Below are 27,037 nucleotides of genomic sequence, written 5' to 3' on the forward strand. Positions count from 1 at the left end.
ATGTTTCAATGCTAATCTCTCAAATCATCCCACCCTTGCCTTCTCCCACAGAGTCCAAGAGACTGTTCTATACATCTGTGTCTCTGTTGCTGTCTCGCATATAGGGTCATTGTTACCATCTTTCTAGATTCCATATATATGCATTAGTATACTGTATTGGTGTTTTTCTTTCTGACTTACTTCACTCGTATAATAGGCTCCAGTTTCATCCACCTCATTAGAACTGATTCAAATGTATTCTTTTTAATGGCTGAGTAATATTCCATTGTGTATATGTACCACAGCTTTCTTATCCATTCATCTGCCGATGGACATCTAGGTTGCTTCCATGTCCTGACTGTTATAAACAGTGCTGCTATTTCATTCTTTTTTAATGGCTGAGAAATATTCCATCGTATATATGTGTCACATCTTTATCCATTCATCTGCTGATGGACACTGAGGTTGTTTCCATGTCTTGGCTATTGTAAATAGTGCTACTTTGAACACAGGGATGCATGTATCTTTTCAAATTATAGTTTAGTCTGGGTGTATCCCAGAAGTGGGATTGCTGGGTCATATGGTAGCTCTATTTTTAGTTTTTCAATAAATCTCCATACTGTTCTCCATAGTGGCTGCACCAATTTATATTGAACCAACAGTGCAGGAGGGCTCCCTTTTCTCCATACCCTCTCTAGCATGTATTGTTTGCAGACTTTTTGATGATGGCCATTCTGACAGGTATGAGTTTTGATTTGCATTTCTCTGATAATTAGTGATGTTGAACATCTTTTCATGTGCTTTTTGGCCATCTGTGTGTCTTCTTTGGAGAATGTCTATTTAGATCTTCTTCCCATTTTAAATGTCATGGGTAATTTGATAGAGATCACATTAAACCTGTAGATTGCTTTGGGTAGTATGGTATGGCCAGTTGATTTTTGATACGGGTGCCAGGCCCCTTCAGTGGTAAAAGAATAGTGTCTTCAACAAATCATCTTCAACAAATGGTGGACCAACTGAATAATACATGCAAAAGAATACATTTGAACCCTTGTCTCATTTCCTATATAAAAATTAACTCAAAAAATAGATCAGCAACCTAAGTATGAGCTAAAACTATCAAACTCTTGTGAGAGGGACTTCCCTGGTGGTCCAGTGGCTAAAAATCTGCCTTCCAACGCAGTGTTCGCTGGTTTGATCCCTAGTCAGGTAACTAAGATCCCGCAGGCCGAGGGGCAACTAAACCCTAGTATTGCAACTAGAGAGCCTGTGTCCTGCAACTGCTGAGCCTACGTGCTACAACTACTGAGCCCACATGCTCTCAAGCCCATGCTTCACAATAAGAGATGCCCACATGCAACAACTTGAAAAGCCTGCAAACTGCAACAAGAAGCCCTTCCACAGCAACTAGAGAAAGCCCACACACTGCAATGAATTACCAAGCTGTTTTGGTAATACCCAGCACAGCCAAAATTTTTAAATTAATTAATTAATTAAAAAAATAAAACTCTTGGGAGAAAGCAAGGGTAAATCTTCATGACCTCAGACTGGCAATGGTGTCTTAGATTTGACAAAACATTCTAGCATCCCTACAGTGGAGGCTTCTAATGGATCCTGTTATTTCTTCCCTAAATATTTACCTTTCGTGTTTATTACAAATGCACACCCATGCCTGTCTTGAGTCCTAATGTCAGCTGAATGGACCCTGAATTAATATTCAGCCTTTTAGACTTCCTCACCTTGGTGACAATGTTTTGTCAGAACTCACCACCATGACCCATCCATCTGGGGTGGCCATACACAGCATGGCTCATAGTTTCATTGAGTTAGACAAGGCTGTGGTCCATGTGATCAGATTGGTTAGTTTTCTGTGACTGTGATTTGCATTCTGTCTGCCCTCTGATGGAAAAGGATAAGAGGGTTATGGAAGCTTCCTAATGAAAGAAACTGAGGGGGAAACTGGGTCTTGTTCTGATGGGCAGGGCCATGCTCAGTAAGTCTTTAATCCAATTTTCTATTGATGGGTAGGGCTGTGTACCCTCCCTCTTGTTTAACCTGAGGCCAAACTATGATGGGGGTAATGAAGATAATGGCAATAGGCCAAATAACTATGCCAAAGCCTTTGGATCACAACAAACTGGAAAATTCTGAAAGAGATGGGAATACCAGACCACCTGACCTGCCTCCTGAGAATCTGTATGAAGGTCAAGAAGCAACAGTTAAAACTGGACATGGAACAACAGACTGGTTCCAAATTAGGAAAGGAGTACGTCAAGGCTGTATATTGTCACCCTGCTTTTTTAACTAATATGCAGAGTACATCATGAGAAATGCTGGGCTGGATGAAGCACAAGCTGGAATCAAGATTGCTGGGAGAAATATCAATAACCTCAGATATGCAGATAACACCACCCTTATAGCAGAAAGTGAAGAACTAAAGAGCCTCTTGATGAAAGTGGAAAGGAGAGTGAAAAAGTTGGCTTAAAGCTCAGCATTCAGAAAACTAAGATCATGGCATCTGGTTCCATCACTTCATGGTAAATAGATGGGGAAACAATGGAAATAGTGACAGACTTTATTTTGGGGGCTTGAAAATCACTACAGATGGTGACTGCAGCCATGTAAAAGATACTTGCTCCTTGGAAGAAAAGTTATGACCAACCTAGACAGCATATTAAAAAGCAGAGACATTACTTTGCCTTTGGGTCCATCTAGTCGAAGCTATGGTTTTTCCAGAAGTCATGTATGGATTTGAGAGTTGGACTGTAAAGAAGGCTGAGTGCTGAAGAATTGATGCCATTGACCTGTGGTGTTGGAGAAGACTCTTGAGAGTCCCTTGGACTGCAAGGAGATCCAGCCAGTCCATCCTAAAGGAAATCAGTCCTGAATATTCATTGGAAGGACTCATGCTGAAGCTGAAACTCCAATACTATAGCCACCTGATGGGAAGAACTGACTTATTTGAAAAGACCCTGATGCTGGGAAGGATTGAAGGCAGGAGAAGGAGATGACAGAGGATGAGATGGTTGGATGGCATCACCGACTTGATGGACATGAGTTTGAGTAGCTCCAGGAGTTGGTGATGGACAGGGAAGCCCAGTGTGCTGCAGTCCATGGTGTCGCAAAGAGTCGGACATGACTGAGCTACTGAACTGAACCTTGGTGACTGCTTTTGATTGAGGTTCCCAGGGGTAATGACTATATTACTGGTGTTATTTTACATTTAGTGTAGCATAGTACTATTATTATGCATATTTAATGGTGATTGTTCTATCAAAAATCTACTGTGGTGTCAGACATGAGGAAGACTTATTCTGATGTCTAACCTTAATTTTTGGTAAAACAGTTTAAACTAAGGAAGAATATTACCTACTTAGGCTTTCAAAATGCATTATAAAAATTTTTTAACATATTATATTCTCCTTAATTTTAGAAAATAAAGAAAAATAAGATTTTTCTTAACAGCAAGAAGACAACTGAATTTAAAAATAAGTAAAAGGAATTTCCCTGATGATCCAGTGGTTAAGAATCCACCTTGCAATGCAAGGAACACCAGTTCAACCCCTGGTCCAAGAAGATCCCACATGCTGCAGGGCAACTAAAGCCCATGAGCCACAAATACTGAGCCCAAACACCACAACTACTGAAACCTGTGTGGCCTAGAGCCCATGCTCCCCAACAAGAGAAGCCACCACAAGCCAGCACAGCCTAAATAAATAAGTATTAAAAAAAAAAAATAGGTGAAGGGCTTAAATAGCCATTTCTCTAAAGAAGATATATAGATGGTCAACAAGCACATGAAAAGATGTTCAACAGTATTAGTCATTAAGGAAATGTAAGTTAAAACCACAACAAAATTCACAACAGGTAGGATGCTGTAGTCAAAAATATGGAAAATTATAAGTGTTGATAAGGATATGGAGAAATAGGAACCCTCATACATTGCTGGTGGGAGAATAAAATGGTATAGTCACTGTGAAAAACAGTTCATCAACTCTTTGAAAGTTAAACATAGAATTACCATAAGACCCAGAAATTTCACTCCTAGGTATATACCCAAGACAAATGAAGAAGTATGTCCACAAGGAAGTTTGTATACTATGTTTATAGCATTATTCATGAGAGCCAAAAGGTGTAAACAACCCAAACGCTCATCAGCAGATAAATGGGTAATCAGTTTGTGGCATACACATACAGTGAAATATTCAGCCATAAAAAAGTAGCAGTGTACTGATGCTTACTACAACTAGAAAGAGGCTTGAAAACATGCTAAATGAAAAGCCAGATACAGAAAGGTCATATGTTATATGATTAATTTTATGTAATGTATCTATAATAGACAAATCCATAGAGACAGAAAGCAGGGAAGATGGGATGGGGACCAACTACTTAATAAGTACCACATATTTTTGATGAATAAATGTGTGTGTGTGTGTTTTAAAGAGTTATTTATTTATTTTTGGCTATGATGGGTCTTTGTTGCTGCACTCGGGCTTTCTCTAGTTGTGGCACATCAGGGCTACTCTTCATTGCAGTGTGCTGGCTTCTCATTACAGTGGCTTCTCTTATTGTGGAGCACGGGCTCTACACACAGGCTTCAGTGGTTGCAGTGTGTGAGCTCAGTAGTTGCAGCTTTCTGGCTTAGTTCCTCCACAGCCTGACTCTTCCTAAACCAGGGATTGAACTGGTGTCCCTTGCATTGCAAAGCATATTCTTAACTACTGGACCACCAGGGAAGCCCCAAAAAATTTTGAAATTAAAGTGAACTAGTGGTTTCACAATGTTGTGACTATAATAAGTACTACTGGATTATACACTTTAAGATGGTTAATTGTGTGTTATATGAATACAAGTAAAAAAATGATAGTATTTTTAACTGAGTCAAGAAGAAATAGAAAGTATTAATAACTATATATCTAATAAGAAAAGCATTCCCACAAAGAAACTGCAAGCCAGGTAGCTTCACCAGTGAATTTCTCCAAATATTTAAGGAAAAAATACTGCTCTTATATGACTTTTCCAGAGAAGAGAAGTGGAAGAAATATTTCTTAACTCAAATAATGAGGCCAGATAATTTTGATTCCAAAGCCTGACAAGGACATTATAAGAATGAAAATTATAGACTAATCTCTGTCATGAACAAAATATTAGTAAATCAAATTCAGGGGTGTGCAAACAGGTGGTACATCACAACCAAATGGAGTTTTGTTCCAGGAATGAAGGTTGTTTTAACATCTGAAAATCTGTCAATACAGTGTACCACATTAACAGTAAAAAGGAAAAGTATGATGGGAAAAAAAAGCACTTGACAAAAATTAATACATATTCGGAGAAGGCAATGGCACCCCACTCCAGTACTCTTGCCTGGAAAATCCCATGGATCGGGGAACCTGGTGGGCTGTCCAAGAGTCCGACATGACTGAGCGACTTCACTTTCATTTTTCACTTTCATGCATTGGAGAAGGAAATGGCAACCCACTCCAGTATTCTTGCCTGGAGAATCCCAGGGACCGGGGAGCCTGGTGGGCTGCCGTCTATGGGGTCGCACAGAGTCGGACACGACAGAAGTGACTTAGCAGCAGCAGCAGCAGCAATACATATTCATGATTTTTTTTTAATCTAAAACTAGGATACAGGGAACTTTGTTTACTTGAATAAAGATATCTACAAAAAAATCTAGAGAAAACATTGTATTTAATAGTAACTATTGATAAGGACATTCACTGTCACCACTTTTATTTAATATTGTACTCAAGGTCCTAGCCAGTGCAGGGGGAAAAAAGTAAAATAAAGAATAAAGAACAAAATCTGTGAAGGTTAAGCTTTTATTATTTGCAGACAAAATAATTGTATATTTTTAAATCCAAAAACTTCTGCAGATAAGCTGTTTAGAATTAATATGTGAACTTTGCAAGTCACTAGATACAGGGTCAATGTACAAAAGTTGAATTTTTTTCTATATAGTAGTGACAAAGAATTAGAATTTAAAAAATTTTAAATACCATTTACAGTAAATCAAAAATTATCAGATACCTAGGAATAAATTTAGTGAAGGATATGTAAGTGTTATACATAGAAATGTGTACAGAGAAGGAAGACCTAATAAATAGAGTGTGCCATATACATAGGTTGGAAACTCAATCTTACAAAGATGTCAGTTCTTCTCCCTAATTAATCTAAAAATTAAACACAATCTCATTCAAAATCCCAACAGGTTTTTTGTGGAAATTGATGAGCTCATGAAATTTATATGAAAATCCAAAGGCCCAAAAATAACCAAAATAGTTAAGAACAAAGCTTAAAAGGACTTACACTCAGTTCAGTCACTCAGTCGTGTCCAACTCTTTGCAACTCCATGAATCGCAGCACGATAGGCCTCCCTGTTCATCCCCAACTCCCAGAGTTTACTCAAACTCATGCCCGTCGAGTCAGTGATGCCACCCAGCCATCTCGTCCTCTGTCGTCCCCTTCTCCTCCTGCCCCCAATCCATCCCAGCATCAGGGTCTTTTCCAATGAGTCAACTCTTCGCATGAGATGGCCAAAGTACTGGAGTTTCAGCTTCAGCATGAGTCCTTCCATTGAACACCCAGGACTGATCTCGTTTAGGATGGACTGGTTGGATCTCCTTGCAGTCCAAGGGACTCTCAAGAGTCTTCTCCAACACCACAGTTCAAAAGCATCAATTTTTCGGCGCTCAGCTTTCTTCACAGTCCAACTCTCACATGCATACATGACCACTGGAAAAACCATAGCCTTGACCAGACGGACCTTTGTTGGCAAAGTAATATCTCTGCTTTTTAATATGCTATCTAGATTGGTCATAACTTTCCTTCCAAGGAGTAAGTGTCTTTTAATTTCATAGCTGCAGTCACCATCTGCAGTGATTTTGGAGCCCAAAAAAATAAAGTCTGACACTATTTCCACTGTCTCCCCATCTATTTCCCATGAGGTGATGGGACCAGTTGCCATGATCTTAGTTTTCTGAATGTTAAGCTTTAAGCCAACTTTTTCACTCTCCTCTTTCACTTTCATCAAGAGGCTTTTTAGTTCCTCTTCACTTTCTGCCATTAGGGTGGTGTCATCTGCATATCTGAGGTTATTGATATTTCTCTACCAGACCCCAAAATTTGTTACAAAGATCCAATACTGAAAACAGAGTGCTGTTCACTCTGTAGTAAAAGGAATCAAGGCTCTTTGAGAGAAGTCATTAACTCCACAACTGAGCATGGAAAGTAAAAGATGAGCTTGTAACATGTTTTGGTGCCAATGAGCTAGAAAATGCATGGAAAAGGATGAGGGCATGTTGAAAGGCCACAAGAGTCAATCTGAAGGAGGGCCTAAAAGCCTAAGTCTATTCTGAACAACAAAATAATGATCATATTAAATTAACACAAATATCCATGAGTCCATGCTGATATAAACAAATGAGGGAGAAGGGGCATCTTTTCCTTACAGAATAATCCCAGTTAATGTACAAGGAATTAGGAAACCATGAAACCACCACTAGGCAAACAGTACAGAATAGTTGCAAGCAGGATGTCTTGATGGTAAAATCAGTGGGCAAAAGCTTGAGAAAAAAATAAATTTTCATAATTTCAACACCTCTCCCCCAACTCATATTGATATTTGCAAGTGGTATCAATCAGTTGCAAAGGGGAAAATAATAATTTTACAATGGGGAGACCCAGTAGACACTGCCATAACCAAGTGATCATGTTTGATACATCAGAATCCTGAAAAGCAAGGAAAAACTAAGGAACTGTCACAGATTAGCAAAAGCTAAGGAGATGTAACTAGAGGCAAACTGGGATCCTGAATTGGATCACAAGATAGGAAAAAAATATTAGTGAAAAAACTGGTGAAATTCAAATAAAATCTGTTTGGTTAATACTATATGAGTATTAATATCAAAATATCAGTGTTAATTTCCTGCTTTTGATCATTGTATTACGGTTGTATAAGATGTGAATATTGGAAAACTAGGGAGAGAAGTATATGTGAACTCTGATATTTTTTGAAGCTATCCTGTAAGTCCAAGATTATTTAAAAAAAAACAAAAAACTGGCATGGTATTGACACAAGGTACATTAGTTTCCCAGGGTTACTGTAACAAAGAACCACAAGCTAGATGGCTTAAAACAACAGAAATTTATTAATCTCTCACAGTTCTAAAGGCTAGGAGTTCAAAATTAAGGTGTTGACAGGGCCATGCTACCTCTGAAGGCTATCTGGGGAGGATCTTTCCTTGCCTCTTAGTTCCTGATGGTTATCAGCAATCCTTGATGTTTTTTGACTGGTGGGTACATCACTTCAGTTTCTGCCTTTGTCTTCACCTGGCCTTCCCTGTGTCTCTGTATGTCCTCACATCTTCTTCTAAGAACAACAGTCATATTGGATTTATGGTCCACCCTCATCATAATATGACCTCATTTTAACTAATACATAGTCTGCAAAAATTATATTTCCAATTAAGGTTACATTCTGAAGTAGCAGTTTGATATTAATTTTGAGGAGGCTCTGTTCAATGTAGTACACAAGAATAGGCAAATAAACCAATGGGACAGAACAGTAACTCTAGAAACAGAACCACATACTGGTCTGACTTAACAGCAGATATATCATTGCAACACAGTGGGGAAGGATCTTTTCAATAAATGAGTCAAATGAAAATCTGCCTGTGGGTAAAAAGAATCTTGACCTCTACCTCATGTCATACATACAAATTTCAGATGGATCTTAAACCTAAATGTGATAGGTAAAATAAATTATTTTCACAGTACACACACGAAATTATCTTCATGATCTGGAGGTTGACAAAGATTTCTTTAACTGCACACAAAAAGAACTGACATTATTGGAAAGACTTGATAAACAGGGAAGAGTTGATAAACTGGCGCATGTGTGCTCAGTCACTGTCCAACTGTTTGTGACCACATGGACCGTAGCCTGCCAGGCTCCTCTGTCCATGGAATTATCCAGGCAATAATACTGGAGTGGGTTGCTATTTCCTCCTCCAGGTGATCTTCCTGACTCAGGAATCGAACCTGAGTCTCCTCCATCAGCAGACAGATTCTTTACCACTGAGCCACCTGGGAAACCCAACTGGGCTTAATTTAAAAGCTGTTGTTCATCAAAAGATAACATTAAAAGAATGAAAAAAGCCATAGAGTAGGAATGTTGAATAGGCATTTCATAAAAGAATATATCCAGGCAGCTCTCACCTTCTGAGATGGCCCACACTGTCTGTGGAGTGTGTTTCTCTCTAAATAAACCCACTTCTTACTTTGTCTCTCACTGAAGTCTTTCTGCAATGAGACTTTAAAATCTTTCTGCAGTCCAGAAGCAGAGCTTCATTACATCCAGAGACCAGGTGTGATCTTGAAACCAGGCAGGGCCCTATGGGGCTCCCCAGGATGGAGGCCTTTCTGTCTCCCATTTCTTTTTTTAATTTATTTATTTTTTGGTTGAAGGATAACTGCTTTACAGAATTTTGTTGTCTGTCAAACATCAACATGAATCAGCCTTAAGTATACATATGTCCCCTCCCTGTCTCCCATTTCTTGTAGGCAAGACTTCAGTCTACCATGACCTTCCCTGAGTTCCAAAGGGTGGATTAAAACAGTTGCTAATCAAAGGAGGAGCAGCAGCCAAGAAACCAGTGAGGCAAGATTAAAGGGACGAGAGAAGCCCATCAAGATTAGGAGACCTGTCACCTGAGATGAGATTAAGCGAAAGTCTCTCATGTCTGACTCTGTGACTCCATGGACTATACTGTCCACGGAATTCTCCACGCCGGAATACTGGAGTGGGTAGCCGTTCCCTTCTCCAGGGGATCTTCCCAACCCAGGGATAGAACTCAGGCCTCCCACATTACAGGCGGATTCTTTACCAGCTGAGCCACCAGGGAAGCCCAAGAATACTAGAGTGGGTAGCCTATCCCTTCTCCAGCAGATCTTCCCGACTCAGGAATCAAACCCAGGTCTCCTGCATTGCAGGATTCTTGAGATTAAAGGAGTCCAAGCCCTGCTCACACCCTAATCTTGTCAGATCCCAGCTTTGAGCCCTTATAAAAAGCCTCAAGTTCTCTGGGGTTGAGACATATAGTTTTTCGAGGCAGAAACCTGTCCTGTCTCCCTTTGCCTGTCAAAACAATAAAGCTATCCTTTTCTGCCTCACTGCCCCACCTCAAAAAGAAGTATCAAATCAGGCAATAGGCATATGAAAGGGTACTAAACATCATTTGGGAAATGCAAAATTAAAACCAAAATGAGAGGGTAGTTCTCTGGCAGGCCAGTGGTTAGGACTTCACCTTCTAATGTAGGGAATGTGAGTTCAGTCCCTGGTCAGGCACTTAAGATCCCACATGTCTTGTAGCCAAAAAACCAAAACATAAAACAGAAGCAGTATTCTAACAAATTCAATTAAGACCTTTTTTAAAAAGTCCACATCAAAAAAAAAAAAAAAAAGAAAGAAAGAAAACCAAAATGAGATACCACTAAACACTCACCAGATTGGCCAAAAAGTTTTAAACTGACCTTACCAAACTGTGGCAAAGATGTGGAACAACTAGAACTTTCATGTATACTACCTACCCATAGGAATACAACTTGTACAAGCACTTTGGAGCAGCAGTTCTACTCCTAGGTATATACTCAACAGAAATGAATCTATGTGTCCACTAAAAGACACACAGAAGAATTTGTATAGCAGTTTTATTTGTAGCAGCCCCAAACTGAAAGAAACCTAAATATTTGTCAACGGTGAAATGGATAGTTTCATATTTATTCATAAAATGGAACACTATGTCAGTCAAAAATAACAATTACTGCAGCAACATGGATGCATTTCTCAAGTAATTGTTGATTGACAGAAGTCAACACAGAAGAGTATACACCAAATGATCCATTTATGTGAAGTTCAAAAACAATCATAGTTAATCTACAATGATAAAAATTAGGAGTTTTAGGGGTGAATATTGATTGGGAAGAGTCATTTCAGGGATGCTGGAAATGTTCTATGTACTGATCTGGGTGATAGTTATACAAGTGTGTATAATTATTTTTTTTAATATTTGTATTCTTGAGGCTTTTGTTCATTGTTAGATGTATATTATACTTCAATTTTTAATTAATAAAAATGTGATATATTAAATATTATATCATAAATAGAAAAAGAATTGAGGCTTCATTAAAATATTTGAGATTTTGTTTTAATGAGATTTCACTTAATCTTATATGTTTGGATAATGTTCTTTGGTTCACTGGTCACTTTCTCATAACATAGTAGTGGGTATGTCATTTGAGTGTATTCTAGAATAAAGATTCTAGATTTTAAACTATAAGTGATACAAATTAATACCAAAAATAGGAAGTTTAAAATTTTTTTCAAAGTCTTATATGGAAATCTCAACATTGCATTGCTCATTTCTGTCTTTTAGGCTAAGACATCAAGCACACAAAGAATTTTATGCCTACAAACAGGTGAGAGAGATTTACTTAAGACTGGCTTTGATCATGTTTTTCACCAAATAATGAGGGCTCAGATTTCCATGCATATTTTGAACTGAGACTGGATTTGCTTGTGTTCATTTTAGCATTTTGCTTGTCAGTTTGCAGTACAATACACTTCACTTTACGTATTCTTAAGTATTACTTGAAGTTATAGAAAGTTCAAATGATAAAATAATACAATTTAACAAGGAACTCTGGCGAACATTTTGCTAAAGGGAAATGCTGTAGCTTAAAATCCTAAAGTTACTATTATTCTAATGGAGTTCAGAGGTCCAGTAAATGAATTTTTTACCTTCCTCCTTGTTAAAAGACATACTAGTTCTTTGGAGGTAACCAGTTGTTATTATACTGATCTCATCTCTTCCCCTTTTACTTTAAATATTAGTTCACATCATACCACTGAGAAGTCCAGATACTTCTGTCATTGTTAATTCCTTGCCCTTAGTACTGTCCCTTTGCTGATTTGTTCTTTAAGGTAATAAATTTAGCTTTTCTTGAAGGCCTGTAAAAATTTTTTTTCTTCCATGTGTCACATATTAGTATTTTACCACTGACACCAAACAGTGGGCCTAGGTGTTCCTTAATTTTCTTTTGGAATTATTTTTGTCATCCTCAGTAGCTTGGGAGGCGGAAAGTAGGGGGGGCACAAACTTCAGTTTATTTGGGTCTTTAATCTTGCTGATACTGATGTTACAGAACCATGTCATCATTTTAGAATTATATATCTTTTTGCCCATCTTTTGTCTGTGTTGCTTTGAAATCTGAGCTCATTGGTGAGTTCCTTAGATGTCCACACTGATATTCATAGGTAACCTCACTCTTCTCCATGGGTCCTGTGAGATTCATTTTCAGAGATAAGTGTCTTAGTTTTCTAATGGAATGAATCTGTTTGTCTCAATTTTGTCTCAAATTGTTTTTTGAGAAACCTTTATACTGTTTTCCATAGTTAGTGGCTGCACCAACTTACGTTCCCACCAACAGCACAGGAGAATTCCCTTTTTTTCCACACCCTCTCCAGCATTTGTTATTTGTAGATTTCTTAATGCTGGCCATTCTGACTGGTGTGAGGTGGCACTCATTGTAGTTTTGATTTGCATTTCTCTGATAATTAGTAATATTGAGCATCTTTTCATGTGACTGTTGGCCATCTGTATGTCTTCTTTGGAGAAATGTTTATTTAGGTTTTCTGCCCATTTTTCAACTGGGTTGTTTTTTGTTACTGAGTTGTATGAGTTGTTTGTATATTTTGGAAATTAAGCCCTTTTCAGTCACATCATTTGTGACTATTTCAGTCAGTTGTGACACATATTTTCTCCCAGTCTGTAGAGACATTTTGTTTATGGTTTCCTTTGGGCTTCCCAGGTGACTCAGTGGTAAAGAATCTACCTACCAATGCAGGAGATGAAGGAGACATGGGTTTGATCCCTGGGTTGGGAAGATGCCCTGGAGGAGGAAATGGCAACTCACTCCAGTATTCTTAGGGGAGAATCCCATGGACAGAGGAACCTGTTGGGCTGCTGTCCATGGGGTGGCAAAGAGTTGGACACAATTGAGCACGCATGCATGCAGTCTCCATAAAGTTAGGTTAGGGACAGCACCTGGATGAATTTCAAGCCCATTTATATAACTCTGGATAGAGCTAAAGTTTTCTGAGGATAGTGATGTATAATAATAAGCAAAGCTTCAAAAATTAAGGTTGACCTTACCTTTCATTCTTTTACAAATTACCAGTCAGTCCCATGAGTCAAAACTGTGTTTTACAAAATCATGAGGCAAGCAATCTCATTTACTCCCCCCCACCCATATTAGCAATTACTTCAGATTGGCATGTATTAATGTTGTCTCCCAAAATTTAATCTGTTCTCAAAGAGATTTTAAAATTGCTTTTCAGAAGAATATTGCACCATTGCTCAAGTTAAAAGAATATTGCTGAAATGTTCTGTCTCAAACTGTAAAAGAGATTCTCCCCAATACTGAATATGAGGTGATATGAGCTATATACACAAGAATATAAAAGAAAAATATTTGTGAGTAAAATGAGACATATTTTAAATTACAGATAAAAACAGGCATAAAAGCATACTTTTTTGTCTTACAGGTTATATTAAAAGAAAAAGTAAAAGAACTGAATTTGCATGAGGTAAGTTGCCTATAAGTATTTAATCTGTTCTTGAGTATATCTGGGGGCTTCCCAGGTGGCTCTGTGATAAAGAATCCACCTGCTAATACAGGAGACATGGAAGACTCATGTTCGATCCCTAGGTCCGGAAAATCACCTGGAGTAGGAAATAGCAACCCACTCCAGTATTCTTACCTGGAAAATTCCATGGACTAAGGAGCCTGGTGGGCTACAGTCCATGGGGTTGCAAAGAGTCAGACACAACTGAGCACACACACCACCACTGAGTATATTCTAATATTCTGGTATGCTTAAACGTCTTTATTTTCAGAAGCTGAAAAAAAAAAATTAGGCTTATTTTAATCAGCTTAATAGAATATTTGAGGATGAGGTCACATAAAAATCCATTTTGCAAAGACTTAGTAAAATAACTCATTTTTAATGGGGTTGTTGCCAACATAAGATTTCATAGCAGCAGGGATGCTGCTTGCTGTCCACACTATGTGAGTAGGAGACAGATCTAAACAAGTTCTTCTACTTAAGATGAATTTGCATTAATTTCACTCTTAAAAATGTTCCCAGAGTTTTTTCTTACCAATGCCACAAAAGAGGCAGTGATTGCTTCATGACAGTGAGGATTTGGGGAGGTGAGACAAAAAGATGGAATGGGGAAGAACATACAAGGAGAGATAAGAACTCTTGCAGTTACCTAGTGATGAGGTTGTGGGGTTGGGATATTCACTATGTTGTTATGCTTTCTAAATTAAATACAAAAGTGTGTGTGTCCTGCTGTATACCTTAAAAAAATACTCTATAATAATTCTTGTTTATTTTATTCCTGTGTTACCTCTGATTATGAATATTCAGAATTTTTATTTTTAGAGCCCTATCTCTTCCACCCTTACTGAGTTTTTTAATTGGTGTTTAAAGTAAGGACTTGAAAAGCATCACATTATAATATCTATGTTTTATATAACCTAACTGTGGTGAAGCTACATTGCCAATCTCTTCAAAGAGAGTTAATTTGTAAAAGTATTTGAATAATAATAAAAACAGTAATTTATGTTATTGTTGAACACTCTGAAGTCATCTGCTGCTTTTTGGGGCTTCCCTGGTGGCTCACACAGTAAAAAGGAATCTGCCTACAATGCAAGAGACCTGGGTTCAATTCCTGGGTCAGGAAGATCACCTGGAGAAGGGAATGGCAACCCACCCCAGTATTCTTGCCTGGAGAATTCCATGGACACAGGAGCCTGGCAGGCTACAGTCCATGGGGTTGCAAAGAGTTGGACACAACTGAGCAACTCACACACACACACACACACACACACACACACACACACTGCTTCTTTGCTCTTTCTGCATATATTTTATCAAAGAGTTGATATGGTACACCATTCTCATTGCATAGTGGTGAGTACCCCGCCTGTCAGGCGGGAGACCAGGATTCCCCATCGGGGAGGCAACACGCCCTTTGGGCTTCCCTGGTAGCTCAGCTGGTAAAGAATCCGTACAGCATTTCAGACTTAATCATGGATTAAACTCAAGCATCAGTTACTATTTGATTTAAAAATTTTTCCCAAAACAGTAATAGAAAGTGATCCTCTTCTGTTTGGGGTCATTTTGATGACCATAACTGAAAGGATCAAATTCTAACACACATTAATGATATTGAATAACCATGTCTGTCAGAAATAGAAGTCTTCCTTATTGGTTTGACCTATTAGCTTAGAATCTTTATCCTGAATAAGTACATTGTGTTGCATCATTTCGTATCAGAATTGTTATCCCAGCTGCACCTATCAATTCCAGTTTCACTGTAACTAAGAAAACCTAACCTGGCTGTACAACTGTTTTCAGAGGCCGATCATATATTTTTCAGTTCATTTGGTTCTTTTTGGATGCATTTCTTTGTGTTGAAACTATTTTTTGTCAAACTTCTTTGTGTTGTTTGAATCTGTGGATACAGAGGAACTAAAGATACAAAGGAACCGTGGATACAGAGGGCTGACTAGAAATTATATGGATTTTTCAACTGCATGGAGGGTCAGCACCCATAGCCCCCTGCGTTAAGTTCCAGGGTCAACTGTAATTTTAAAAGTTACTGACTACATAAAACATATCAGACATTGTAATAAACATGGAGACACAAAGAAACATAACTAATCTCTGCTTTTAAGACATTAACCCCCAAAAAAAAAAAAGACATTAACCATCTATTACAGAAGACTATAAATGAGAGTCACACAAGAGTGTACAGAAGGGTGCCATGTGTTATCTGAAGTAACAGTGAGAAGCTCTTGAGGGGTTCACTGTTGCACAATTGCTTCTTCTTGGCTTTTGCTCCCCTAATGGAGCCTTCCTGGGACCTTGCAGACTCAGCTACCCAAACACCACCCACCCCTCCAACTTCTTAGACCACTCTACAGCTACAATTATTTATATCACTTTTTGTTTACATTGTTCTACCAGTCTAGGAGTCACGCAACACTCAACATGTGAAACTAAGGAGATGATGTGTACATATTAAAATCATGAGAATATATTGCCCTTCTGTAAAGAAAAAATACCTTCTTTTAAAACCCATAGTCTTCCTTGTTTATCTTTTCTTCCTCCATCTTTTAATAGACATAGATCCAGAGAAACAGATTTCTGAGAGAAAACAATAGGACAGTCATGTAAGTGGGATAATAAATTGCATCTAATGGAATCTTGGTATCAAGAGAAACAGAAAGGTGCCCTGGAAGCTGTGACACACTGGGGCATGCAGGGTCTTGTGTTAAAGAAATTGTCAGCACTCAGCTCCAGGGGAATATAGGCCAGCTATTGCCAGATCTGAGTTTTGTTTTGTTTTAAGAAAAGCCCAAGGGCCTTGTCATTTGCCTTTAGTCTTTGATTTGTTCACCACAGTATCCCCAGCTCTGGTTATGGTGAGTGGTTGCATCTATTTCTGGATTCTGTTCTATTGATATTTGTGCTTGTTTCCCTTCACCAGTACCATAGTTTCGATTACTGTACCTTTATAACAAGTCTTAAAATCAGGTGTATGATTCCTCCAACTTTATTTTTTTTTTCCAAAACTGTTTTAGCTGGTCTAGTTCCTTTGCTCTTTCATGTAAATTGTAGCAGCAACTTGTCTATAAATAGACACAGAGAGACACAAACAATCCTGCTTTTTTATTATTATTTGCATTAAATATGTAAATCAGTTAGGGGGAAATTGGCATCTTTACCATTTGAGTCTTCTAATCTGTAAATGCATTATGTGTATTTATATTTGAAGTAGTGTTTTTATAAACATATATAGTTATGTTTTTTAATCCACCCTGCCAATCTGTCTTTTAATTGATGTGCTTAGACTATTTATGTTTAATGTAATTATTGCTATGTTTGGACTTGGGTCACCTCTTTTATTATTTATCATCTGCTTTTCCTCCTCTTTTTTATCCCTTTGTTTCCCTTTCCTACCTTCTTTTGGGTCATTTAAACATTCATAAAATCATATTATGATTTTATCTTTTTGTATAATTTTTTAGTGGTTGCTTAGGGATTACAAAATAAATACCTAGAATCAATTTTTTAGCACTTCAGTTGGAATGTAGAAACCTTCCCACCATATAGATCCCTTTACTTTTACCCCTATATATAATAAGTATATACCATCTATGTACATTGAAAATCCCATCAGACAGTGTTGTATTTTTTACTTTCAACCATTAGATATATTTTAAAGAATTCTGGAGGGGAAAAATAGTTCATTGTTCCAAGTTTCCTTCTTACGTAATTTTCCTTCTATCTGATGAATCTTGTTCAGCAATTCTTTTAGAGCAGATCTGCTGGCTATGAATTCTATTACTTTGCTTTCAGCTGAGAATGTCTTTATTTCACCTTTATCCCTAGGTTGACATTTCTTTTCCTTCAGTGCTTTTAAAATGTTGTGCCGCTTCCTTCTGACCTCTGTGGTGTCTGATGAGAAAAACATAGTCATTCAAATCATTGGTCTCCTGTCAATAATGTGTCATTTTTCTCTGGCTACTTTCCATTTTTTTCTTTGCCTTTTGTTTTCAGCATTTAGATTATGATTTGTCTCAGCATGGATTTCTTTGGATTTTTCCTGTTTGGAGTTTACTCAGCTTCATAAATATGTAGATTTGTCTTTCACCAAGCTTTTTAGCTATTATTTTTTCAAATATTTATTCTGTATTGTACTCTATCCTGCCACTCTCCCAGAGAAGGCCTCATCCACCTTCTGTGGCCATGTGGGCCAATCAGAACCTTAGGCCTATATCTACACAGTACAATGCAGTGATAACAGACATCCATGTAGCTTCCAAATTTGAGCACATTTGGGTCCATCCCCTTTTCTGTTAGGGTGATACTGCAGAAAGGAAAGGAGAACCTACTCCTTCCTGTATCTCAGCAGCTGGGATCCTAGCTGCACAAGGGCCAGGAAAACTCCTGGGTCAGGCAGAGAGTGAAAGAGGGGTCATGTGGCAAACATGCTATGGCCTTGCTCTACCCTCGTTTCCACAGGAAGAGACTCTAGGAAGGTAACCTCATGAAGTCACCCCTTGTGTAAAATGAAGTTAAAAACATCTTTTCCAGGCTTCCCTGATGGTCCCGTGGTTAAGAATCTACCTGCCAGACGAGTTCTTTACCACTAGCGCCACCTTTAATATCTATATACATATACATACACATATATATTAAAAACTGAATCACTTTGCTGTACACATGAAACACTGCAAATCAACTATATTTCAATTTTAAAAATTAACATTAAGAAAAATTTTAGGGACTTCCGTGGTGGTCCAGTGGCTAAGACTCCATGCTCCCAATGCAGGGGGTTCAGTCCCTCTTGAGGGAACTAGATTGCGCAGGTCACAATTAAGACCTGGTGCAAAAAAAAAAAAGACCTGGTGCAGTCAAATAATAAAATAAATATTTTTTAATTAAAAAAAAAAAAAAAGAATCTGCTGTCAATGCAGGGGACACAGTTTGATCCCTGGTCCAGGAAGATCCCACATGCCACAGGGCAACTCAGCCCATGCAGCACCACTACTGAGCCCAAGTGCCACAACCACTGAAGCTAGAGCGCCTAGAGCCATGCTCTACAATAAGAGAAGCCACCGCAATGAGAAGTCTGCACACCACAACTAGAGTAGCCTCCACTACTGCAACTAGAGAAAGCCCCTGGGCAGCAGCAAAGGTCCAGCACAGCCAAAAATAAATGAAATAAAAATTTTTTTAAAAAGAGCATCTTTTCCTTCTCACTTCCCAAGCCCACTCCTTTCCCTTTGGTCCAGTGAGGAGGTGACTCTGTTGCTACAAGTTTTGCCACATCCCTTTCTTATGTGGGAGGAGATTTAAAACCCACTCATCTTTCTGAGATTACTGATCAATCTTATAAATCACATTACTGAAATTTATTTTTAGAACCCAACTGAGGTTTGTCCCAGGTTTACATTGTAAAAAATTATTAAAAAAAAAAAAAAAAAAAACCCAAAGCATGTTTAGGGAACTGACAATATTCAGGACCCTAGAGACTGAATGAGCAGAGTATAGTCCCTCCCTTCCCTCAAAGAGCACTGTTCTGACAGGAGAGAAAAGTCATAAGCCAGTGAGGCTAGGACAGTAATGGGCTGAGCACACGAATACATGAAGGCCATGGAAGGGACTGCCCGTTGTACTTCAGTTTGGAACAAGAAAGTCAGATTTCTCCTGAGCAGCACAGCCATGTTTAGGTTGCTTTCATAGCTTTCAAAGATTCCAACATTAAATGACACCTCTGAATTGGGAATGCTGCCTTTGCAGATATATGATTATCCTTGTAACTATTCAAGGAAAAGTGTAATAATTATTGTCCACCACCACCATCAAAGAATGATTGTCTATTTAAAAGAAAATCATTTTGGCTAAATTACATAAGCTGTGGGTCATTATCATTGTATGACATTGTCTTCCCCATGTGACTCTCCATTCCCTAGCTCGCATTTGAGGTAAATTTACAGATTGTGTCAGGCTCTTGGCAAATGTCAAATCCTTCCTTCTTGGGCATTTTAGGGATCATGTACTCTGTGAGTACTAGAAAATTAGTCTTCTTCCCAGTGTGCTATGGTCCCTAAAAGACATTTTCCCTTGAAATTTGTTTTATTTATGGGTATAATGTCAACATTAAAAAAAAAAAAATGAATCATGTATTCCAGGTGGCAGGATTACCAAGATGTCTGTTTCTTCATATAATTTATCTCAGGAGCAAGGGAACTCACACTATAAAAAAAATTAGGTTAGGTAAGGTAAGTGTTATTCCTTGTTTTGCTTTTATAGCAGTTGAGGTTTAAAAAAGTTGAGGAGAATGGACATATCCTCCAACTTCTGAGTGTGGAGAAAAAAAGGTGGCCCTTTATGTTTTTTAGTCTGGAGCCTTCACATTATGATGCCCCTATTGTACCCACAAACTTGAAGCTTCTGCTGTTCCCCAAGCTGCAAAAATCACTGAAATGCCAGCTCCCTTCTATTCTCTGAAGAGCTATCAGTTAACTCACTATTGACTAGCGGATTTTTGCCGAAACTAATGCCTGTGGCTGGTGATTTTTATTTTGGCTGGCCAAAAATCAGTTCTGTTGTCTCACTAACACTTTGCAGGTTATTACATTCACTAGTTACACCTGACACACCTGTAAAGTCTTCTCCAGCACCACAAGCTTCATTTTCACGTTCCATATCAGAATCAATCACTAAGGTCTTTTGTCATTTTTGTTGGCCTAATATTCATATCTGAATTAGAAGTGTATTCTGAAAAATCATCTTCTGATACACTAGTATATATGTTGCACAGACAACAGAGAAAGTATCTGCATAAAATTTACCAAAAAATTCTTAATTTGAATTCTTAATTCAAAATTTCACAGAGTGTCATTTTTTTAAATTTTACGGTAGTAAACTAGCATTTATAACATACACAAAGTTAGAAGAAAAACCCAACAGAGCAAAATGTGAATGATCATGACAATCATAAGTTGTATAATGAACCCTTGATCAATTTTAAACTGTAACAACTTCACATGGTAATGTTAATTGTATCACTCTCAAAAAATGTATTAATACATCTCTGATCAATAATGTTCAGGTAACAAAAGATGAATTAATATATCTCTAGTCAATAATGTGTTAAGGACCTTTCTGCCTTTTTTCATGTAAAACAAATGGACTCAAGTATCTATGCAATGACCAATCAGTAAACATATGTCCTAGCCCAGTTTCTGACAGGGCTGATAGGATCTATTCTTTGACTTCAAAAAATGAAGAGTGATTTCCTATCTCATTCTGTAAGGCCAGTATCATCTTGATATCAGGACCAGTCAGTGATATCATAAAAAAAGAAAAAACTCCAAATCAATATCACTTATGAATATATTTGTAAAAATCTTCAACAAACACTAGCAAACCAAAATAAGCAGCATATAAAAAGGATTATATACCATAAATAAATGGAATTTGTTCCAGGAATACAAAGTTGGTTCAACAAAGGAAAAATCAGTCAATGTAATACATCCAACTGATAGAATAAAGGGGTAGGGAGAACACATGACCACCTGAATAGCTGCAGAAAAAGCATCTGACAAAATTCAACATTCTTTTTTTTTTTTCCAACATTCTTTTATGATAAAAATACTCAATAAACTAGGAGCAGAAGGGAACTTCTGCAGCTTGATCAAGGCTTCTATGAAAAACCCACAACTAACATCATACTTATTGAAAGACTGGAAGCTTTTCTTCCTAAAAGGAAATTAGACAAGGATGCGTACTGTAATCGCTTTTATTCAACATTGTACTGGAGGGGTCAAGCCAGAGCAGTTGAACAGGAAAAAGTAGTAAAAGGCATCCAGATTGGAAATTAAGAAGTAAAACTGTGTTTGTAGATATGATTTTGTAGCCGCAGAAACCCCAAAAGAATCCACCAAAAATCAAGATATAAATGAGTTCAGAAATTTTTCAGAATAAAGATCAGTATACAAAATCAGCTTTGTAGTGGCAATGAACAATCTGAAAATGAAATTAAGAAAACAGTTCCAATTACAATGGCATCAAAAAGGGTAAGATTCCTGGGAATAAATTTGACAAAAGAAAGATGCTCAGACTTGTACACTGAAAACTATAAAACATCATTGAAAGACATTAAAGAAGACATAAATGAATGGAAAGACATCCTGTATTCATGATTTGGAAGACTTACTATTTGGGGTTTGTTTGTTTGTTTTTTCTGCACTGGATGTGTGCAGGTTTCCTCTAACTGTGGCTACTCTCTGGTTACAGTGCACAGGCATCTAATTGCAATGGATTCCCTTGTGGCAGAGCACGGGCTCTAGAGCGCTCAAATTGTGGTACACAGGCTTAGTTGCCCTGTGGTATGTGGAGTCTTCCCAGATCAGGGATCAAACCTGTGTCCCCTGCATTGGCAGGTAGATTCTTAACCACTGGACCACCAGGGAAGTCCTTACTATTGTTAAATAGAGAAGCATTCCCCCAAAATTACAAAATCAGTACAACTCCTATCAAAATCACAGCTGCCCTTTTTTTGTAGAAATTAACAAGCAGAACTTAAAATTCACATGGAAATGTAACAGTCCCAAATGGCCAAATACAATCTTAAAAATGAAGAGAACTGGAGGATTCACACTTCCCAATATCAGAACTTACCACAAAGCTACAGTATTTAAGACAGTGTGATACAAGCAGATGGATGGACATAAAAATCAATGGAATAGAATTGAGAGTTCAGAAATAAACTGATATATTTATGGTCAATTGATTTTCAACAAGGGTGCCAAGACATTCAATAGGAAAAGAATAGTCTATTCAACAGATGGTGCTGTAGATTGGTTCAAGGTGGTGGAGGAGAAGGACATGTGCTCATCTCCTCCTGCAAGAGCACCAGAATCACAATTAGCTGATGAACAACCATCTACCGGAGGATGCAGGAACCCACCAAAAATAGATACCCCATGTCCAAAGACAAAGGAGAAGCTGCAACAAGATGGTAAGGAGAGCTGCAGTCACCATAAAATCAAATCCCATACTCGTGGGGTGAGTGACTCACAAACTGGAGAACAGTAATACCCAAGTTCTCCTACTGTTATGAAGGTTCTGAGACCCATGTCAGGCTTCCCAGCCTGGGTTTCTGGCAAAGGAACTAGGAATCCCCACAGAAACTGACTTTGAAGGCCAGTGGAATTTGACTACAGAACTTCCACAGAACTGGGGGAAACAGAGACTCCACTCTTGGAGGGTACAAACAAAATCTTGTGTGTGCCAAGACCCAGGGGAAAGGAACAGTCACCTCAGAAGACTACTGCTTAGTGCTGGAGGGTCTCCTGTGGAGGCGTGGGTTGGCCATGGCTCACTGCAGTGATGGGGGCACCGGCAGCAGCAGTCCAAGGAGGTGCCCCTTGACACATGAGCCCTCTTGGAGTTCACCTTTAACCCGAGCTTATAGACTCCAGAGCTGGGTCACCTCAGTCCAAAAACTGCCAGGGAGGAGTGCAGCTTCACCCATCAGCAGACAATCAGATTAAAGTTTTACTGAGCACAGCCTTGCCCACCAGAGCAAGACCCAGTTTTTCCCACCTCTGGTCCCTCCCATCAGGAAGCCTATACAAGCCTCTTAACCTCATCCACCAGAGGACAGAGAGAATAAGCAAGAACTACAATCCCACAGCCACCACAACAAAAACCACATCACAGAAAGTTAATCAAAATGAAAAGGCAGAGGTTATGTCCCAGATGAAGGGAAAAGATAAAAGCCCAGAAAAACAACTAAGTGAAATGGAGATAGGCAATCTTCTAGAAAAATAATTCAAAATAATAGTGAAGACGATCTACAATCTCAGAAAAAGAATAGAAAAGATGCAAGAAATGTTTACCAAAGACCTACAAGTACTAGAGAATAAACAAATAGAGATGAACAATACACTGGAAGGATCAACAGAAGAATAACTGGGCAGAAGAATGGATAAGTGACCTGGAAGACTGAATGGTGGAAATCACTGCCACAAAGCAGAACATAGGAAAAAAAAAAAAATGAAGACAGCCTAAGAGACCTCTGGGACAACATTAAATGCACCAACGTTAGCATTATAGAAGTCCCAGAAGGAGAAGACAGAGAAGACTCAAGAAAATATTTGAAGAGCTAATAGCTGAAAACTTCCCTAACATGGAAAAGGAAATAGTCAACCAAGGGCAGGAAGCACAGAGAGTCCCAGGCAGGATAAAGCCAAAGAGGAACATACTGAGACACAGTAATCAAACTGACAAAAATTAAAGACAAAATATTAACAGCGACAAGGGAAAAACAACAAATAGCATACAAGAGAACTCACATAAGGTTATCAGCTGATTTCTCAACAGAAACTCTATGCCAGAAGGGAATGGCACAATGTATTTAAAGTGATGAAAGGGAAGAACCTACAACCAAGAAGACTCATTCAGATTTGATGGAAAAATCAGAAGCTTAACAGACAAGCAAAAGGTAAGAGAATTCAGCACCACCAAACCAGCTTTTTAACTAATGCTAAAGCAACCTCTCTAGGCAAGAAACACAAGAAAAGGAAAAGACCTACAAAAAACAAAACAATTAAGAAAATGGTAATAGGATCATATATATTGATAATGACCTTAACTGTAAATGGATTAAACGTGCCAACCAAAGGACATAGACTGGATGGATGGATGAAAACATATGCATGTCATAAGCACTTCCAGTTACCATGTCACTCTAATTAATCCCCTAAATTGTATGTAATTATTTTATATTGTTAGGTTAGTCATGTTTCCATTATGGCTTGCAATTGTAATTATCTTTTATTTTTGTCTGGATATTGATTGTGAAAACTAATAAACATCTTTTACTGTTGTGATTATGTAACTGTTATTCACTTAATACCATTAAATCATGATGGTCAAAAAAAAAAATAATAGAACCCTGTATCACCAAAATTACCATGTGGTAGAAAAACCTGTAATCACTTTTTAAAATCCAGATGAACATTACTTGGAATTTTTTGAAAAATACAAATACCCAGGTACTGTTTTTTTTCTCCAAAGCTCTGGATGTGACTCCAATGAACAGCTATCTTTAAAAACAACTGGATTGTATGATGATCTTTTACTTTTATCTAGTTTGTTTCATTTTTCTATTTCATATTCACTATTGCCATTTCATTTAGTTTATGTTTTCCAATTTCTCCTCTGTTCTTTCTCAATATCTAGTATAGTAAGAAGGCTTTTGTATATATTATATATAGTATATATAATATATACATTTTAAGAAACTTGGGATCCTATTTTGACCTAGCTAAAAATTTTATGACATTTTGGTTTCACTTGTTTGACTAAGTATGAGTAGAATGCTAGATTTCTAATTTATATTCACTTAAAACTTTGATATAGTTCCACTTAGTATTACTGCTAAAAGTCTAGAAAGTTTATTATCTTAGTGATACAGTATTAACTACAGATTTTGTTCAAATTTCACCAAATTTTATGCTAGTGTCCATTATCTGTTTTCATACCTTATTTAAAATTCCACATTGTATTTAGTTGCATTGAGCAGCTTCAGCTTCATGCAACAAATTCTGATAAATTCTTTTCATTTTTATTCTACTACAAATATTTTTCTAATTTTCCTTGTTATGGCTTCTTAAAAACACCCATCATTTAAAAGTGGACATTTAATTTCCAAATAACATGGGATTTTGTTTAAAGTATTTTTAATATTAATTTCTCATTTTGATACTGATTTCTCATTTAAATGTTTTCTTCTCTGCAATCGCCCTGTTTTTTTTAGTCTTTTAACTTTATTGAAGCTTTCAGTGGCTAAGTCAAAGGTCTCTCTTGGTAAATGTCACATTGCACTTGAAAATATGTGGGTTATTTTTGAGTATCTTTTGATTTTTATTTCTAACATAATTCTACAGTGATAAGAGAACAGACTGTATGATTTCAATACCTTTAGACCATGAAACTTTTGTACCTTGTTATATGTCTCTGGATATGTTCCAGTGTCTCCTAGTTTATAGTCTATGGGAACTGGAATAGAATTTGTATCCTGCTATTGTATGAAAATTGTATAAATCTTAATCATATTGAATTGGTTCATAAGGTTTTTCAGGTGTACTACATCCTTCTACTTTTCTGTCTTTTAATTCTATTAATTTTTGAGTGTTTGATATTGAAACTCCAATTAAAATCTTAATTTATCTACTTAAAAAGTAATTATAACATATAGTAGAACTATATGTAACTTTGTATTTTCCAAGTCTCCTGTAAATATGTTGCCTTACTCCCATAATTTGAAAAAGATAAAGTGGGGAGAACAAATGGTCCTGGTATAACTAGATAACCACACACACACAAAATAATGAAATTGGTCATCATATATAACTTTGTGCTCAACTTGCTAATATTTACTCATGTGCAAAGTATTTTTCTTTCCTTGGAAATGAAAATAAGTCAAAGGATGTTGACTGGATTACATTGATTTAATTATATTATTCTTACTATAGTCAAATAAAAGTTTTTAAAATAATAACTCTGAAGTCATATTGGGGATTTTAACTATAAAAGTTTTTGCAAAAGAAAAAAAAGAATGAAATTGGAGCCCTGCTTCACACCATACACAAAATAACTCAAAACTAAATCAAAGACCTAAATGTAACAATTAAAATAACCAAACTCTTAGAAGTAAACATAAATATATATCTTCATGGCTTTGGATTAGACAGTGGTTTCTTAGGTACGACACCTAAAGTACAAGCAGCCAAAGACCTAGCCAAAACCTAGATAAACTGAACTTCATCAAAACTTAAAACCTGTGTTCTTCAAAGAATATTATCAAGAAAGTAGAGACAAATCACAGGAAGGAAATATTTGCAAATCTTTTATCTGATAAGTTTGGTATTCAGCATTTATAAATAACTTTTACAACTCAATAATAAAAAGCCTACAAAATAAAAAGATCTGGGACTTGCTTGGTGGTTCAGTGGTTAAGAATCTACCTGCTACTGAGGTTCAAGAGGGAGGGGATATATGTATACCTATGGCTAATTCATGTTGATGAATGGCACAAGCCAGCACAACATTGTAAAACAATTATCCTCTGATTAAAAAAAATGTTTAATATTTTTTAAAAAAAGAATCCACCTGCCAATGCAGAGGACGTGGGTTCAATCCCTGGTTCCAGGATGATTCCACATGCTGCAGGGCAACTAAGCCCATGCACCACAACTACAGGAGCCTATGGTTTCCAGGGCCCATGTGCTGCAACTTCTGAAGCCCACACACCTAAAGCCTGTGCTTCGCAGCATGAGAAGCCAGCACAACGAAAAGCCTATGCATCCCAACAAAGAGTGGCTCCCACTTGCCATACCT

General features: G+C 37.5%; 1 protein-coding gene across 1 annotated transcript in view; it reads left to right on the forward strand.

The window, feature by feature from the left end:
• The window catches only part of RNF24 (ring finger protein 24), a 107,252-nt gene that overhangs the window by 68,387 nt on the left and 11,828 nt on the right, over positions 1–27,037 (forward strand). Inside the window, exons 3-4 of the mRNA XM_061126687.1 lie at positions 11,418–11,460; positions 13,589–13,630. Coding sequence (XP_060982670.1) covers positions 11,418–11,460; positions 13,589–13,630 — 85 coding nt within the window. The remainder of the gene's footprint in view (positions 1–11,417; positions 11,461–13,588; positions 13,631–27,037) is intronic.

The sequence above is a fragment of the Dama dama genome, chromosome 23, assembly GCF_033118175.1.
Source record: "Dama dama isolate Ldn47 chromosome 23, ASM3311817v1, whole genome shotgun sequence".
NCBI lineage: Eukaryota > Metazoa > Chordata > Mammalia > Artiodactyla > Cervidae > Dama > Dama dama.